The sequence below is a fragment of the Caenorhabditis elegans genome, chromosome X (assembly GCF_000002985.6).
Source record: "Caenorhabditis elegans chromosome X".
NCBI lineage: Eukaryota > Metazoa > Nematoda > Chromadorea > Rhabditida > Rhabditidae > Caenorhabditis > Caenorhabditis elegans.
In genome coordinates, this window is record NC_003284.9 from 2,981,535 (window position 1) to 3,000,411 (window position 18,877).

General features: G+C 32.4%; 3 protein-coding genes and 2 non-coding genes across 5 annotated transcripts; 2 read left to right on the forward strand and 3 right to left on the reverse strand.

The window, feature by feature from the left end:
• The first annotated feature begins 480 nt into the window (after nt 1-480).
• Nucleotides 481-2,592, forward strand: nspg-5 (DUF19 domain-containing protein). The gene is made up of 5 exons (NM_076109.6): nt 481-573; nt 625-832; nt 1,929-2,062; nt 2,115-2,253; nt 2,306-2,592. The coding sequence occupies exons 1-5, from the start codon at nt 522-524 to the stop codon at nt 2,499-2,501; spliced, it is 729 nt and encodes a 242-aa protein (NP_508510.2). The 5' UTR covers nt 481-521; the 3' UTR covers nt 2,502-2,592.
• A 136-nt stretch (nt 2,593-2,728) lies between these two features.
• Nucleotides 2,729-9,944, forward strand: osm-5 (Intraflagellar transport protein 88 homolog). Its single transcript, NM_076110.7, has 15 exons — nt 2,729-2,824; nt 3,418-3,480; nt 3,829-3,898; nt 3,950-4,054; nt 4,105-4,150; nt 4,201-4,510; nt 4,920-5,145; nt 5,192-5,429; nt 5,852-6,059; nt 6,381-6,682; nt 6,729-6,879; nt 7,785-7,900; nt 7,980-8,183; nt 8,233-8,444; nt 9,687-9,944. The coding sequence occupies exons 1-15, from the start codon at nt 2,744-2,746 to the stop codon at nt 9,815-9,817; spliced, it is 2,463 nt and encodes an 820-aa protein (NP_508511.1). The 5' UTR covers nt 2,729-2,743; the 3' UTR covers nt 9,818-9,944.
• Y41G9A.16 lies at nt 8,593-8,694 on the reverse strand. Its single transcript, NR_102174.1, has one exon. It is a non-coding gene; the product is annotated as an Unclassified non-coding RNA Y41G9A.16 (non-coding RNA).
• Nucleotides 9,945-14,287: 4,343 nt separating the features above from the next.
• On the reverse strand, nt 14,288-14,308 carry 21ur-12946. The gene has a single exon (NR_070602.1).
• Nucleotides 14,309-14,771: 463 nt separating this feature from the next.
• On the reverse strand, nt 14,772-18,218 carry Y41G9A.17 (uncharacterized protein; the record flags this gene model as incomplete). Its single annotated transcript, NM_001374982.1, has 7 exons — nt 14,772-14,794; nt 17,074-17,115; nt 17,216-17,329; nt 17,595-17,675; nt 17,717-17,881; nt 17,930-18,016; nt 18,065-18,218. 7 exons carry the CDS (start codon nt 18,216-18,218, stop codon nt 14,772-14,774), a joined length of 666 nt encoding a protein of 221 aa, NP_001362146.1.
• Nucleotides 18,219-18,877: the final 659 nt, after the last annotated feature.

Sequence of the window (18,877 nt, forward strand, 5' to 3'; positions counted from 1 at the left end):
ACTCATAATATTGGAGCAGACCAAAAACAAAAATTCTATAACTTTTATACTTTAAGTTTGTTTCAAATGTTCGTGTTAAGACTTTCTAGGGGTCGGATTATGCGAAATTGATTTTGACTGGATTTTTTAAATTCTAAAATGATATTCGGTTGTTAACACTACTCCATCTCAAAAAAAACTATTGTGTTTTACTACAGCTTTAAGTGTGAATACCATCACAGTATGAATTAATTTTACGTCCATAAAAAAGCCAAATCAAAGTACAGAGAATGTCTAACTATGCAATCCCCCAAGTTCACTAAAACGTGATCTCGTGTGACATGAGTACACAATTGGTATGTACTACAGAGCGCGGATATTTACTTTTGTGAAGGAAGAGCTACACGCAAAAAGAAGGATGATACGGTTTTGACACCCGGGGCGGAGAACACTGACAGCTTATACTTCACCCCAACAACCTTCCGTATTGAGCAAAAGTGAAAACCATTATTCACAAACCCCACCACTTTCACTTTGAAACAATGCTTGCTCTTATTCCATTCGCTATGCTTCAAGCGATTCACACTGTTAATGGTACGGTACCTCGTTGGTTTTCAGTTCAAAATTTGCCACTTCTATTTCCAGCTGTTGGATACATTCCTCTCGAGACCAATAGTCTGATGAGAACTGTGGTTGGTTACGGTTCCACGTGTGATGCTCAGGCAGAAAACAAGATTGCTCAATGTTCGGAAGAACTAATTAGCATGGGTGTTTTTAGTGCGCTGGGAGGAAAACAAACCACCTTATCAGATATGAAATCGCACTCTCAAATTCATTTTGTCCAGATGTGCGGGTAAGTTGGCGGGAGTAACGGTTCTGGGTATATTGACGTATAGACAAAAAATGCGCCGCTTTTTCGTGAAAAACACTTCTCAAAAAAATTTCAATAAAATATTATACCAGTTCAAAAATTTGAAAAAACAAATGTGGCCCAATTTTGGCCACTTTTCCGTGTCTCAGCGGTCCGAAGTTAACTTTTTTATGAATAATTATCTTTTATTGCATATTTTGCTTTTTTATCTCTATTATTTCGTTGATTAGAGGTGGAGTAAATTTTAAAAATGTTCTTGTTTCAAACAATAGAAAATGAATCATAATGACAAAGAAAAACTGTAACAAAAAGATAAAAAATTTCTAATCTATTTTTGGATTTTTAAATTTGCAAAAATCAAAGAAACGTCGGAATTAAATTTAAACTCTCGCGCAAATGAGTGACGTCATTTTTAGACCTTTTTACGTTTCCTGCCTTCAGCGATTTTTCATGGTTTTTTTCCAATATTTGATTTAAACATCGTTGTCAATTTTTTAAAGATATTTACCCTCAAAAGTTAGAATTAAAATTATATTATATATTGTCGATTTTTAGGCCAATTTTAAAATTTCCGCAAATTTCTATCCAAAGTTCTCTTCACGGAAAAATGCTTGAAAATTGACGAACAGTGATACAATATTTCAAAAATTTCAAAAAGATACAATATTTCAAAAATTAAGAAAAATCGATGAATTTAGCCAAAAAAACGCGAAATTATCAAAAATGATGTCACTCATTTGCGCGGGAGTTAAAATTTAATTCGGTCGTTTCTTTAATTTTTGCAAAATTGAAAAAATCATAAGAAATTCAAAAAAAAAATTTTACAGTAGTATTCAGGTAGTACGGTCCATTCTTAGGACCACTGCGACACAAAAATTGGCCTAAATTAAAGCTAAAATTATTCCTTTTTTTAATTCGAAACTGCCATAAAAAAATTTGAAAACGAGTTTGTTGAGAAGTTTCATTACGAAATTTGTTTATTTGAGCACATTTTGAGTTTATATGCTTCAAATACTCAGAACCGTTACTCCTATAAATATAATTCTCGCAACATTTTAAAACTTATATCTGGTCTCAGGGCTTATCAAAGATTCAACAACTGCCTCGGAGGGAGCTACATCAAACAAGCCTGCTATCCGCACGAACCGCTAAAGTCTCGCTATTCCGTTGTCGATTCAGTCTTGGATTATGTTTGTGGAGAAGGATATCAATGTATGACTTAGGAAAATTATCCTGTAAAGCGTAGAATTTGGAAAATTTTCAGCAATGCTCAACAACTGGAATTGCTACTTGTCTGTTGCGGAAAGCAGGGAGATTGCAATGTGTGAAGCAAGTTTCACACAATTGGCAAGAAACACTGAACAAATGTACAATGATTATTCGTCAGGAGCCGGAGCATGCTTGTGAGCTTTCATATTATAGATTTAATTGACAACTGACAAAAATGGCTTTCAGTGCACTTCAATCATATACCGACTGCATTCGTCCTGCAATTGAAACAACCTGTGGACTTGGCTCTTTTCTGACAGTTATCCAAGCAGTTGAACGGCCAATTCAAATTTACCTTCCATTCTGTACACTTTCTTCGTCCGCGATCTCATTTGTTCAATCAATCATAATTTCTCTTGCTGTTTTCTTGTTTTGCCTATAATTTATTGTTTTGAAATTGAAAGACTCGAACCCCATAACTTAATATTGTCATTGAAAACCCCTCAGACCTATACATGTATAAACTATTGCATCTCATTCGGTGTTACACTCTCTCTCTTGCTTACATAGTTACTATGGCAACGCTCCGCTAGCTTGACGAAAATTGTTTTCTCTTGGGTGCCATGGCAACCAGAACACCAAGCAGCGCACTCTTCTCTATTTCTTCTGAGAACACTTTTCTTAATGGCGAACAGCACTTTTCGTGAAGATGATGACGATTTTTACGGCGGTTTTGATTCGTATGATAAAGCATATGATATTCAGGTTTGATAATAATTTAAAAATGAATAAGAGTCTATGATTTTTTGCTATAAATGATAGTATTACTGTACAACAATTTAAACATTTTTTTCTAAATTTTTAAATATTTTTTTCAATTTTGCAAAAACCAAAGAAACGCCCAATATGATTATAAATTTCCGCTCAAATGAGTGACGTCACCTTGGTTTTTCTTCATTGTTCTTTTATATCTCATTTGAAACTTTATTTACCAATTTTAAGAGCATTTTTCCGACAAAAAAATTGTATGTCAATTTTTAGGTCAATTTTGAAATTTCCGCCAACCGGGTTTCAAATAAAATATAGCAGAAAGTATCTGAAAAACATAAATATTTACCCGAAAACGCAAAAATATCAAAAATGACGTCAACTTTTCCGCGCGAATATTAAAATTCAAATGAGACGTTTCTTTGATTTTTGAAAAATTGAAAAAAAAAGAATCAAAAATTAAGGAACATTTGACCCATTTTTTATAGTTACATTTGGCTATTAGGGCCTATTTTTTATCATTTCAAGCAAAATTTCTAAATGATTCTACTCCTCCTGTAAATACGCAATAATAAATGTGTTTAATTCAGAACATAACTCAAAATCCACAATTTCAACAAGCCGTTGCTAGGTCGAGCCATGGAAGGCGTCCGGTGAGTGACAATTGGAAAATAAACTGTTTTGTATAGTAATTAGAAATTTTTTACCTTAAAGAGAAAAATTTTTAAAACTTCAATCAAAGGAGAAATTGAGTTTGTGTGTTATTTTGCTTAAAAAATACTAAAACTGACTAAATTTTATGATTAAACTTTTTTTTCTAAAAAATTTTTCCGATTGGTAAATTTTACCTTGCTGCTCCGGTCCGAAACAGTTTTAAAAAAATCATCAGCAAAAAAAAAAAAAAAAAAAATTTCGGGCAAAGTTGACCTTTTTTTGACTTTTAAAATCTTTGAAATTTTTTTGAAAATTTTTATTACAATTTATTACAATCTTTTTCTAAGACTGCATCTCAAATGGGATTCCGAGATGCTTCCTCCTCTTATGGAAAACCGCCGGGAACGATGATGGGAAGTGAGTAACCAACTACATTTTTTTTTTGCAATCAGGATCCGTTCTTTTCAGATCAAAGTCGAATGGGCGGTCGAACAGCCATGGCTAACAACAATGAACCTGCGAGACCGATGACCGCTGTCCGCGGAGCCGGATATACATCCTTTGCAAATAAAGGTGACATCCGCACCGTCCTAAACTATTTGTTCACAGTCACTTTTTTTCAGTTCAAGCCGCAGAAAGACCACTAAGTACCGAGAACTCGGGTGAAAAGTAAGAATATATAGTTGCGAAATTTAGTTGAAAAATCATGTAACTTGTAGTGGTGAAGAAAAATGTCGGCAGATGGAAAACAAAGTAATGGAAATGCTCCGAGAAAGTATGCTGGCTAGTGAGAAGAAAAAGTTCAAAGAAGCGCTGGATAAAGCGAAGGAAGCTGGGCGACGTGAAAGAGCAGTTGTGAAGCACAGGGAGCAACAGGGATTGGTAGAGATGATGAATTTGGATCTAACTTTCACCGTGTTGTTCAACTTGGCTCAGCAATATGAAGCGAATGATATGACTAATGAAGCGCTAAACACTTATGAAATCATTGTAAGGAACAAAATGTTCCCAAATTCTGGGAGACTAAAGGTAAATATAAAAGTTTTTCTTAAGGATATGTATGTCCTAACAAAATTTTGGGCTGCAAAGTTCCACCCATCCAAATTGTGATATGAAATTGTTTCAGTGCATTTTTAATACTTTCAAGTTCTTTAGAATTGCTCCAAATGCTTTTTCTGCATACTTTTAATAATTTTCAAATTGGTTAGATGTTGGTAAAGATTCTGAAATGTTTTGGAAATTTCCAGTTTTTTTAAAGAGTCAAAATTTCTTAAAATCTCCTAGTATATAAAAACAGCGTTTGGAGCAATTCTACAAAGCTTGAAAATATTAGAAATTGTGCTGAAGCAATTTCAGATCAACATTTGAAGGGTTGAGCATTAACAGTAAAGTAAAATTTTTTCATTATTTTGACTAAGCTTAATATATATTTTTTCAGGTTAATATTGGAAATATTCATTTCCGCAAACGTGAATTCACAAAAGCTTTGAAATACTACAGGATGGCTTTAGATCAAGTTCCGAGTATTCAAAAAGATACAAGAATTAAAATTCTCAACAATATTGGTGTAACTTTTGTCAGAATGGGAAGTTATGACGATGCCATAAGCACTTTTGATCATTGTGTGGAAGAAAATCCGAATTTTATTACAGCCCTCAACTTGAGTAGGTTATCACTAGAAATTTGATTTTTTTTAATGTTATTTTACAGTATTGGTAGCATTTTGCATACAAGACGCAGAAAAAATGAGAGAAGCATTTGTGAAAATGATTGATATTCCTGGGTTTCCGGATGATGACTACATGAAAGAGAAAGATGATGATGATGTTTTGTTGAATCAGACCTTGAACTCGGATATGCTGAAAAACTGGGAGAAACGGAACAAGTCGGATGCTGAAAAAGCAATCATTACTGCAGTGAAGATTATTAGCCCGGTTATTGCTCCTGAGTGAGTTTTGAATGTCAGGAAAATACAGAGTAAGATGACAAAAAACAATTGAAAATTTTTTTGTCGGTTGTTAAAAATTTTCAACTGAATTTGTGTCGAAAATTCTAGTTTTTTTTTAAACAAAAAAAACCAAGTGAAAATATTTTTACACTTACAAAAAATTCAGGATAGAAATCATACTTTTTTTTGATAATTTCGAGATCGAATATTCAAACCCAAATTTTTTGTATGTGCAAAAATAGTTTGCACTTGGTTAGGCACAATATTTTTGGCAACCGACAGAAAATGGTTTGAACGAATTTCTTTCAAAATCTTTTTGTATTATTAGTTGGTATTATGTTGTCCTTCCGGTTGCGTAATTCCGTTATATAAAAGTTTTTGATATACATAAGTAAAAAGATAAATAAATAGAAATCTTCCAGCTACGCTATCGGCTATGAATGGTGCCTTGAATCTCTCAAGCAGTCTGTACACGCACCATTGGCAATTGAACTTGAAATGACAAAAGCTGGTGAGCTGATGAAAAACGGAGATATTGAGGGAGCAATCGAAGTGCTGAAAGTTTTTAATTCGCAAGATTCCAAAACAGCCAGTGCGGCTGCAAACAATCTTTGTATGCTGAGATTTTTGGTAAGTTGAAAGTGGAGTATAGAAATTGTTAAAACCAGTTATATGGTGCCAAAATGACCAAATATCAATGTGAAATTTTTTTAATTCATGAAAATTCTTATTAACAGTCTTATTAACAGAAAAAGTTGCAAAAAGATTTGAGATTTCTCCAATTTTTCAATTTTCAAAAAATCATATAAAATTTAGATTTTTTTTTTGGAATTTTCGCATTTTGATAATTGGTCATAGTGGTGTCATAGTCATGTCATAATCATGTTTTAATGCAATTTCAATTTCCCACCGGCACTTCTCTACCTCATTTTTGCATATTTCAACTTGCAGCAAGGAGGACGCCGTCTAGTAGATGCACAGCAATATGCTGACCAGGCACTTTCAATTGACCGCTATAATGCGCATGCTCAAGTCAACCAAGGCAACATTGCGTACATGAACGGCGATTTGGACAAAGCTTTGAATAATTATCGAGAGGCGTTGAACAATGACGCTAGTTGTGTTCAAGCATTGTTCAATATTGGACTAACTGCAAAAGCGCAAGGCAACCTGGAGCAGGCACTTGAATTTTTCTACAAACTTCATGGAATCCTTCTGAATAATGTACAAGTGCTAGTGCAATTGGCTTCTATGTAAAACAGAAACGTTATGAGTGTTGAAACAAAATTGTTACTTTAGATACGAGTCATTGGAAGATTCTGCACAAGCAATCGAGCTGTATAGTCAGGCAAACAGTTTGGTTCCAAATGACCCTGCAATCCTTTCCAAGCTGGCGGATTTGTATGATCAAGAAGGTGACAAGTCTCAAGCATTCCAATGTCATTATGACGTCAGTTTGTATAATTGAATATTATGGGACCGAATAAATTCCGGGTCAAAAAAATCATAACTTTTTTCGCTGCTTATTGATTTTTCTAAAACTGTAAGAATTTATGGTATTAAAGATGATTTTTCATTTGACGGTTATTTCAAATAGGTTTTACCACCCAAGTGTCCCTACCCGGAGCCACTTCTGTTCAGTTCATAACTGAGGTTTATAATAGGATTTTTCAAAGTTGTAAGTCTCAAGTCTTATGGGGAAGTAATGTTACAAAATCTATTTTAATACATTTATGGCGTCACAACTGTATTAAAATACATTTTTTTTATGTATTTTAATACAGTTCTGACGTCATTTTTTTCACTTTTTTAAATTTCCGACACTTTTTGTATAAGTTTTTGAAAAAAAAATGCTTTCAACAAAAAAAAATTTTTTTGTTGAAAATTCATGATTTTTTTTACAAAATTGTTGCAACCTAGTGTAAACTATTTTATTTTTGATTTAAAAATTTTTCTCGAAAAATTCTCAAAAAACTCAAAAAGAGCTCGAAAAAATCATATTTTCAATATCCATTTGAGTAAGACATATTGAACTCGGATGTTTTGTATGTGTAAAATTAGTTTAAATTTGGTTGCATCATTTTTTGAATAAAAAATCAATAAATTTATATTTTAAAAAATTCCTGAAAATTTTTTTAACGACTTTTTTGAAACTTTTATACTTTCAGTGTGTTCTTACAATTTATTTCGAATTAATCAAAATCCGCCTTAATTCCTTAGTCAAAAACTAAAAAGGAGCAAAAAGTGGCTCCGAATAGTTTTAGAAAAATTGATCAGCAGCAAAAAAAGTTATGTACTATAACCAGGAACTTATTTAAACCCATAATATAAAATATCCGACTTATGGTTTTTCAGAGCTATCGATATTTTCCATCAAACCTGGAAACCGTTGAATGGCTGGCTTCTTATTATTTAGAAACTCAGTTTTCTGAGAAATCCATCAACTACTTGGAGAAGGCTGCCCTGATGCAGTAAGTACTTAATTTCTAATGTTTCGTAACATTAGTCTTGCGTCATGATGAATAAAATTATGAATAATGTGCGCTTCAGGCCAAACGTTTCAAAATGGCAAATGATGATAGCCAGTTGCCTACGACGGACAGGCAATTACCAAAGAGCTTTCGAGCTTTATCGTCAGATTCATCGCAAGTTCCCTCAAGACCTCGACTGCCTCAAATTCTTGGTTCGAATTGCCGGTGATCTTGGAATGACGGAATACAAGGAGTACAAGGATAAACTGGAAAAGGCTGAAAAGTAATATAAACATGCAAATAGAGAAAATTTCAAAACAAGCGAGTTATAGAATCAATCAACTCCGTCTACAACGGGAAAGTGATTCAAGCCAAGGAAAACGTCACTCTGCAAATTCAACGCATTCCCTTCCCCCATCCGGCCTGACCGGTTTGGGATCGGGGTCAGGTGGTTCGAGTGGTGGTGGCACCCGTCAATACAGTGCACATGTTCCTCTTTTGCTGGATAGTGGCACCCCGTTCACGGTGGCCCAACGAGATATGAGTAAGGGCAATGGAGTTAGAGAGTATAGATTAGAGAGAGTATAGATTAGAGAGAGTATAGATTAGAGAGAGTATAGATTAGAGAGAGTATAGATTAGAGAGAGTATAGATTAGAGAGAGAGAGAGAGAGAGAGAGAGAGAGAGAATCAAGGGGTGCGCGGCAATTGCCGACCGTCAATTCAACAAAATGAACCAGTGCGGAATGTTTTCTCAAACTAGGGCTGTGCAAATCGGCGTCGTCCGATTTTGACACCACCGAACGCACATGCATCCGGTTTGGGGTAGGTTTCCACGGCGGCCGACAATTTCCGAGTTTGGCCACTCACTATACTTAATCAGCAATTTTACAGTGAGTGGCCAAACTCGGAAATTGTCGGCCGCCGTGGGAACCTACCCCAAACTGGACGCATGTGCGTCCAGTGGGTCGATGGTGCGTCCGGTGGTGTCAATATCAGACGACCGGACGCCGATTTTCACAGCCATATCTCAAGTTATTTCATTAAAATTCGATGATAAAGTATAGAAAATTATTTGCTTTATCTGAAAATACCCTTTTTTTGTTTTTATCTTCCAGACAATTTTCGAATTTTCGAGCACTTTTTCCAGTTGTTTCAAATTAAATAAAGATTATTTTTAGATAATGAAAACACTGGTCTATAGTTTTTTTTATTGAAGTAACATGGCACATAGGCTTATTTGGTAGAATTGCCGGTACCCCTGGTTTTCAAAATCTGGGTTATGAGATCTTGGTCAAACACGGAAAGTGGATGTATTCAGTAAAATGACAAAAATTATTTTTTACTGCTGTATGCATACAAACCCCCTTGAAGAAGAAGAACTGAAATGTGTGCTACATGCCCTTGAAATGTCAAAAGTTTTCTGAAAAACAATTTAAAAGATCTTCAGGTATGCTCACGAATACAATTCCAGAAAACAGTCTGACACTAAGGAAAACTGTTAAAATGTGTATGTTCGCGTGAAATACACAAACACAAAATTTAAAATGTAGTCCCTTTTAGGGTACTTGTTTAGCATGCCTGGCCCAAAAATTATAATTAATTTGAAAATTTTACGTGACGCTTCTCGTTTCAAAGCCTAAAAATGCAAATCAAATTTACGTATCGATTAAATTATCATTAAAAAATCATGGAAAACGAATTAAAAATTTTTTTTGGACTAGGTATACTACACAAGTACTCCAATAACACTGACAATTTGTTTTTTGTTAACATTTTTATTTCAGAAGCTGAAGATTTCTCCTATGATGATCCTGTTGCAATATCCAGCCGCCCAAAAACAGGCACGCGCAAAACTACAACAGACACCAACATTGATGATTTTGGAGACTTTGATGACAGCCTTTTGCCAGATTGATAATTTAATTAAAATAAATTTGTCTGATAATAATCATATTTTAACAACCATTTATCACATTTATTGTGAAAAGCAATAAAGACAAAGACAAGTATAACAATTTTGTTGAATAAACATTGTAAACGAAGGAGACTTTTGGATCAAGTATGAAATATAAAATTCAGATGGAAAATCCTAAAATGACAAATTGAAACGCTATCTGAAAAACATTGCCCGTAATTTATATTTTTCTGAAGATGAGGAATTTAATTTTTGATTTGCCCGTAATTTATATTTTTCTGAAGATGAGGAATTTATTTTTTGATTTGCCCGTAATTTATATTTTTCTGAAGATGAGGAATTCATTTTTTGATTTGCCCGTAATTTATATTTTTCTGAAGATGAGGAATTTAATTTTTGATTTGCCCGTAATTTATATTTTTCTGAAGATGAGGAATTCATTTTTTGATTTGCAAGTAATTTATATTTTTCTGAAGATGAGGAATTTATTTTTTGATTTGCCCGTAATTTACATTTTTCTTAAGATGAGGAATTTATTTTTTGATTTGCCCGTAATTTATATTTTTTTGAAGATGAGGAATTTATTTTTTGATTTGCCCGTAATTTACATTTTTCTTAATATACTAAAAATACTAAAAAAAAAAATAGCAATCCATTTTCATAAAAATTCTCCCAAAATTCCAAAATTTTTATTTTTGTTTTTTTGCGCCTGTATATACCTGTTGAAATTGGAATTCAAGACAAAAACCCCTGTAGCGCGTCTGAAAATTGATATCTTGGTACAAAAACGTACCAATAATACTAAAAACAAATTAGCAATCCATTTTCATAAAAATTCTCCCAAAATTCCAAAATTTTTATTTTGCAAAAAAGTGCAGTCATATGTATGTAAAAAAATGAATTCAAGACAAAAACCCCTGTAGCGCGGCTGAAAATTGATATCATGGTACAAAATCGTACCAATAATACTAAAAAAACACAAAAACGTACCAATAATACTAAAAAAAAAATAGCAATCCATTTTCATAAAAATTCTCCCAAAATTCCAAAATTTTTATTTTGTTTTTTGCGCCTGTATATACCTGTTGAAATTGGAATTCAAGACAAAAACCCCTGTAGCGCGGCTGAAAATTGATATCATGGTACAAAAACGTACCAATAATACTAAAAAAAAATTAGCAATCCATTTTCATAGAAATTCTCCCAAAATTCCAAAATTTTTTTTTTGCAAAAAAGTGCAGTCATATGTATGTAAAAAAATGAATTCAAGACAAAAACCCCTGTAGCGCGGCTGAAAATTGATATCATGGTACAAAATCGTACCAATAATACTAAAAAAACACAAAAACGTACCAATAATACTAAAAAAAAAATAGCAATCCATTTTCATAAAAATTCTCCCAAAATTCCAAAATTTTTTTTTTGCAAAAAAGTGCAGTCATATGTATGTAAAAAAATGAATTCAAGACAAAAACCCCTGTAGCGCGGCTGAAAATTGATATCATGGTACAAAAACGTACCAATAATACTAAAAAAAAAAATAGCAATCCATTTTCATAAAAATTCTCCCAAAATTCCAAAATTTTTATTTTGTTTTTTTGCGCCTGTATATACCTGTTGAAATTGGAATTCAAGACAAAAACCCCTGTAGCGCGGCTGAAAATTGATATCATGGTACAAAAACGTACCAATAATACTAAAAAAAAATTAGCAATCCATTTTCATAGAAATTCTCCCAAAATTCCAAAATTTTTTTTTTGCAAAAAAGTGCAGTCATATGTATGTAAAAAAATGAATTCAAGACAAAAACCCCTGTAGCGCGGCTGAAAATTGATATCATGGTACAAAATCGTACCAATAATACTAAAAAAACACAAAAACGTACCAATAATACTAAAAAAAAAATAGCAATCCATTTTCATAAAAATTCTCCCAAAATTCCAAAATTTTTTTTTTGCAAAAAAGTGCAGTCATATGTATGTAAAAAAATGAATTCAAGACAAAAACCCCTGTAGCGCGGCTGAAAATTGATATCATGGTACAAAAACGTACCAATAATACTAAAAAAAAAAATAGCAATCCATTTTCATAAAAATTCTCCCAAAATTCCAAAATTTTTATTTTGTTTTTTTGCGCCTGTATATACCTGTTGAAATTGGAATTCAAGACAAAAACCCCTGTAGCGCGGCTGAAAATTGATATCATGGTACAAAAACGTACCAATAATACTAAAAAAAAATTAGCAATCCATTTTCATAGAAATTCTCCCAAAATTCCAAAATTTTTTTTTTGCAAAAAAGTGCAGTCATATGTATGTAAAAAAATGAATTCAAGACAAAAACCCCTGTAGCGCGGCTGAAAATTGATATCATGGTACAAAAACGTACCAATAATACTAAAAAAACACAAAAACGTACCAATAGTACTAAAAAAAAATTAGCAATCCATTTTCATAGAAATTCTCCCAAAATTCCAAAATTTTTTTTTTGCAAAAAAGTGCAGTCATATGTATGTAAAAAAATGAATTCAAGACAAAAACCCCTGTAGCGCGGCTGAAAATTGATATCATGGTACAAAATCGTACCAATAATACTAAAAAAACACAAAAACGTACCAATAATACTAAAAAAAAAATAGCAATCCATTTTCATAAAAATTCTCCCAAAATTCCAAAATTTTTTTTTTGCAAAAAAGTGCAGTCATATGTATGTAAAAAAATGAATTCAAGACAAAAACCCCTGTAGCGCGGCTGAAAATTGATATCATGGTACAAAAACGTACCAATAATACTAAAAAAAAAAATAGCAATCCATTTTCATAAAAATTCTCCCAAAATTCCAAAATTTTTATTTTGTTTTTTTGCGCCTGTATATACCTGTTGAAATTGGAATTCAAGACAAAACCCCTGTAGCGCGGCTGAAAATTGATATCATGGTACAAAAACGTACCAATAATACTAAAAAAACACAAAAACGTACCAATAATACTAAAAAAAAAATAGCAATCCATTTTCATAAAAATTCTCCCAAAATTCCAAAATTTTTTTTTTGCAAAAAAGTGCAGTCATATGTATGTAAAAAAATGAATTCAAGACAAAAACCCCTGTAGCGCGGCTGAAAATTGATATCATGGTACAAAAACGTACCAATAATACTAAAAAAAAAAATAGCAATCCATTTTCATAAAAATTCTCCCAAAATTCCAAAATTTTTATTTTGTTTTTTTGCGCCTGTATATACCTGTTGAAATTGGAATTCAAGACAAAAACCCCTGTAGCGCGGCTGAAAATTGATATCATGGTACAAAAACGTACCAATAATACTAAAAAAAAATTAGCAATCCATTTTCATAGAAATTCTCCCAAAATTCCAAAATTTTTTTTTTGCAAAAAAGTGCAGTCATATGTATGTAAAAAAATGAATTCAAGACAAAAACCCCTGTAGCGCGGCTGAAAATTGATATCATGGTACAAAAACGTACCAATAATACTAAAAAAAAAAATAGCAATCCATTTTCATAAAAATTCTCCCAAAATTCCAAAATTTTTATTTTGTTTTTTTGCGCCTGTATATACCTGTTGAAATTGGAATTCAAGACAAAAACCCCTGTAGCGCGGCTGAAAATTGATATCATGGTACAAAAACGTACCAATAATACTAAAAAAAAAAATAGCAATCCATTTTCATAAAAATTCTCCCAAAATTCCAAAATTTTTATTTTGTTTTTTTGCGCCTGTATATACCTGTTGAAATTGGAATTCAAGACAAAACCCCTGTAGCGCGGCTGAAAATTGATATCATGGTACAAAAACGTACCAATAATACTAAAAAAACACAAAAACGTACCAATAATACTAAAAAAAAATTAGCAATCCATTTTCATAAAAATTCTCCCAAAATTCCAAAATTTTTATTTTTGTTTTTTTGCGCCTGTATATACCTGTTGAAATTGGAATTCAAGGTACAAAAACGTACCAATAATACTAAAAAAAAATTAGCAATCCATTTTCATAGAAATTCCCTCAAAATTCCAAAATGTTTTGTTTGTTTTTTTTTTCGAATTTTTCAGAAGGTTCCTAGAGAAAGTTATACAAAATCCTAGAAGTTTCTCGAGTTTCCCATAAGATTTGAGGAAATTAAAATGTTTCTTGAAATTTCTAAAAAATTCCTAAGTGTTCTTGAAGTTTTTTTAGACGGGTTCTAAAGAAAATTTCATAAATTTCTTAAATTCTCCAAAAGGCTCTAGAACATTTCAATTTTTTTAATTTCCAGAAAATTCCAGAACATTCTAAAATTTTCGTGAATTTTCCAGAATGACATAACTGATAACATATAATAGTTTGGGTAAAATTGGAATCGTCACTAGACCACGTAACACATTGGGACGTAAGCAACGCGTTCCATTTGGGAATAGTATTGTATTGATCCATTTATTTTGTAAAGGAGAGCGTCGCAGCTGGCCGTTAAATGTTATATTCTTAAAGGAGGAGAAGTGGGTATTTTGGAATAAAGAAACAGTTATGAAGCAGTTGTGAAACAGTGTAAATTTTCAAATTTCGGAAGTATTTTACAGGTTCATTTTCTGTTTCATTTGTCGGAATTTTAAGATTTGAAAAAGTGTATCTATCAACTTGCTAGCAAAATGCGCAAAGAGCTAAGATCACTTGAGCCATTCACTCAACCGACCCCTGAAGTGTTTTCCAACCTGTGAAAAAAACAAAAATTAAACTTTTATTTAGACAAAAATACAATAATTGACAAAATATGTTCTACTGAATATCAGCTGGTCATTAAAACATCACAATTGTTTTGTAAACAGCATCAAATGTGATTTTATGGAGAAGGAGGCCAGATAAAGTCTCTGAAATTTGTAAAGAAAAACATTTTATCAGATATTATTATAACTGAGTACCTGGAGTTCTGTTTAGAAAAACAGTCAAAAAACATTGCATAAATCAATGTGAGGTGTGGGAGTTTTCTGAAAAATAAATGAGTAATTTTTTTTTCTACATTCATTTCAATTTTTCTTCAATAAATGCACAAAGAAAAAAGTCAAATTCCAAATTTTAGATTTTTATAATTAGTAAAACACAGCAAGCAAGTTTTGACTAGAGGTTATTACTACGTATCGCGCAGAGATATAAATCAGCCCTGTGGATAAAATAATAATGTAACGTAATTATTGATTTTTGTGAATATGACAGGGTTGCATGGAAATAGTGTTTTAAAACTGCCTTTTTTATTTTCTAGCTTGACCATATACCCTTTAAGAAGGACAAACGGTTTGGACAATTTGGTTCCACTCCCCAGCTAATTTGGAGAAACCAAAAGGGGAGGCCGGACTCGAACTCGTGACCATCGCAAGCGGCAAGCACTACTCACTGCGCTATCTCCGCAACAAGGGAAAAATAAGTGAGAAAAGGGTGCAAAAATGAAAAAGTTTTGTCCCTACTTGATTTGGGAAAAATGGGTTTAAAAAAAAGAGACAAAAAGGAAAAAATGAAATTGGACAACCCCATAAATTTCATGAATTTTTAAAACTTCTTGCAGGAATATAAATTACTCTAATTAAAGTTTTTTTGTTTGAAAATTTTTTGATAGGCCCAAATACATACTTATCTCTAAAAAAATTACTTTTGAATTCGTTCATTCAATGTGTAAAATCTAAACAAAAGTGACCCCCCTTGTCCAAATATTTTATCCACGAGACTAGGTACACCTCCCTTCGCGATAAATAATTGGTACATCATTTTATCCACAGGGCTACTTCCTCCCTGCGCGATAAATTTAAAATTTTATAACTCTTTGGGTAACTAATTTTGGCAATATTTTCTTATTTTTTCACATCAACAAAAATATTTCAAGTCTAAAAGTTGCAATAAATGCAGTTCAGAGGAAAATTGAGTCGTGTGCGAATAACGAGGAAAAAGACAGACCCATACTTCCTCCCTGCGCGATACGATCTCTATCGACTTTTCTGGTTTTATTGTTTGGCAATGTTTATTAAATTACTCCAAAGATCAAGAAAACAATTATGAAAATTCGAGGAGGTGTAAAATAGAAAATGTTGCAGTTAAAATTTTTTAGATAAAAAGACTTTAAAACTTTGAAAAGTTAAAGAAAAAAAGCAGCCCAAAACACAAATTGAAACGTTCGAAAATGTATTTTTTATTTCAGTTTTAATTTTTACGCTCAGTTAGTTAATTAGAAAATTAATACTGCTTGACAAAAATTGTAAATAAACGAATAGAAATACTAATCTCAGATCACTGTCAGAAAATGGCTTGCACATCATGCAAGTTTAGTTTCATAAAATGTCGAAAAGAAAAATGAAAAAGGCAATAAATATAGAATACTTGTATCATATGTACTCATTTTTTCGTGTATTATTATGTACTCATTTTTCTAACAAGGAAACGTTTTCATTTTAACGTCAGACTTTTTCAAAGTTTTTCAGGACATTTAGATATAGGTGAACAACATGGGGGATTTTTTGGAAAGTTTTAATTTCTTGGAAAAATACTGAACATTTTATTCATTCAACTCGAAAAATGTCAGGGTTTTTTTCAAAAAAATTAAGCTTTTCCAAAAAACTCCCATTGCGTTTTTCTATATTTAAACGTTCTGAAAACATTTAAAGTTTGCAGCAACGGATTTTGGAGCAGTTCTACAGGTTTCGAAAGAAAGTAAAGTAAAAATGCACTGAAAAAATTTGAGATCGAAATTTTAGGGCTTGAGAATTGACTTTTCCTGCTCAAAGTTTTGTAATATTTTTTTTAATTTTAAAGCCCAATAGTACAAAAAAATATTCCACATGTTTCTATTTTTATGACATTATAAAAATAATTTCAAAAATGAGGGCATATATAATGTACGCAAGTATCAAATGTAGTTTTCTTAAAAATTTTAGTCTTCCTTTTTGCTGGGTCAATAAATAATTTTAGAGTAAATGTTAGTAAGGCTGAACAGCTGACAACTTTAGAAAATTTTGTAGCAGGTCCGCCAGATCGGTATTTTGGGGGTTATTTTCGAATAATCCTGGTGTCACAGGTGGGAACCCGGCTGCACCCAATGGTTGTTGCGGCACACGAATTTGCAAATTTACCGGGCTCTGGGTGTGTGATAACTGATTGATTGCAGAAAAGTCAATGTGATTAGGTTCGGATGATACCACAGTTTGAATTTCATTGTTTCTATGAACTCCCGGTATTCCGCCTAAACCGTCACACTTTTAAACTTATTTCCTGCTAAGGTTACCATTCTGAGCTTGCTGAGCATTCCAAGTGTTGTTATTGTTCTCTGTAAGGATTGAAGGAACTTCCGGAATTATTCATCAGTAGGCTGTTATCTAGAAGAAATCAAGGTTATTGATCTATGAACAATAATAAACCGGTTTTACCTGTTCTTGCTCCAACATTTGCACAATTGGGTAGACTCGCATGGGCCCATGAATTCCCGGAATTTCCATTAATCGGGAAATTCTCGCTAGCCGTAGTTGTGCGAAAACTAATCGCTAAAAAGTTTTAAAAAATATTTATTTAAAATATTTATTTGACTCAAGCTCTTAAATTATTTCATTTTTCATTTCCATTTACATAAAATTCCTTTTTTTTTTCGAAAACCTATTGTGATATAAACTCATAATTTTCAACGAAAATAAATAGTTTTTTAAAATCATTTTCTCTGAACAAATTGTTTAACTGTCTCCACACTATTTAATATATCACTATATTGTTAATTAATCAATATTACTATAAAAGCTAAAAATTACAACTTACTTGCTGACGTTTGAGGCAAAGTCGAAGCGAATCGTTGGTGTTGAGTCAAGGAATTGACCACAGTAATTCCAGCCAAGAAACCTAAAACAATCATATACACAACGTGATTACAAGTTAACCACCTTTTCCATAGCTATTCTGTGATAGATTTTGAGTTTGTACTGGTGAATTTAGAAAAGAGCTCCCAACTGCGGACCCCGGCACTTGAGCATTCTGATTCAAAAACGAAGGTTTCTCAGTTTGCTCCAAGGAAGTGGATTGATGTGATGTCATTTGCTGAGCTAAGCCTGAAAAAGGAGGAACTGAAAAGCATGCATTTTTTAAAGCTTTGAAACCATTTAGAATTGTAGGTTTTGAAAAACGATGCATAATATTAGAGAATATTGACGGAGAATTCTGGGTCACGGGAGGTGGAAGAGGTTCTGAAAAATGTAAATCTAGATAAGACATGTATTGTAGGCGTTTAAAACCATTATGCAATGGGGTTTGAGCTGGAAAAGAGCTAGCAACAGCTAACTGTGTTGGCCGAACACTCTGGTCCAAAAAGAAAGGACTTGAAGTTTCAGTTGAAGTCAGCGGGGTAGTCGGTTGTAGACGATGAGCAGACAAGAAAGACGGCTGCATTGGTTCTGAAAAGAATACGAACTTTTTCGAATGAATGTAATGTGAAAAACGTTATTTTCGAGAACGAATCTGACTACTTCAATGTTATATTTTAGTACATGGCGGTAGGTATACAGCGTAATAAAATAAAAATAAAACAAACAAGCTTTTTCTAAAAAACGCACAAATGGACGCCTCTTCTTAAATATGAGCAGAAAGCTGCAATAGTGTTTTTTTTTAAATTTTTTGTATTATTCATCCTTCCATAAATTATGTGTACGTTTCACGCAGTATCGCAACGATAAAAAATAGCGAATTTAACTGTAATATTTGTTGAAGGAGTGTTAATGAAGTTTACTAGCAAATGTTGATAATCTACCCAGTATTAATAATATTTCTCTAAGATTATTTCAATAAACACTAAACTGGGATCTTCAAAACTGTGGAACAATTAATTTAAACCAACATTCAAATTGTTTGAAAACTTAGCGTAGAGCAAAAAAAATCTGCATTGAATACTTGAAAATAACTATTTTGATGGTGATTGACTATAAGTTGATGGTAGCGTAACAAAGGTTTCCTGGCATGCTAAATACGATTGTCACAATTGTTTTCCAAAAAATTGTTCAGTTTCTTAATTTTGTGAATTCAAGGGGGATCATATAGCAATGACTCTCACT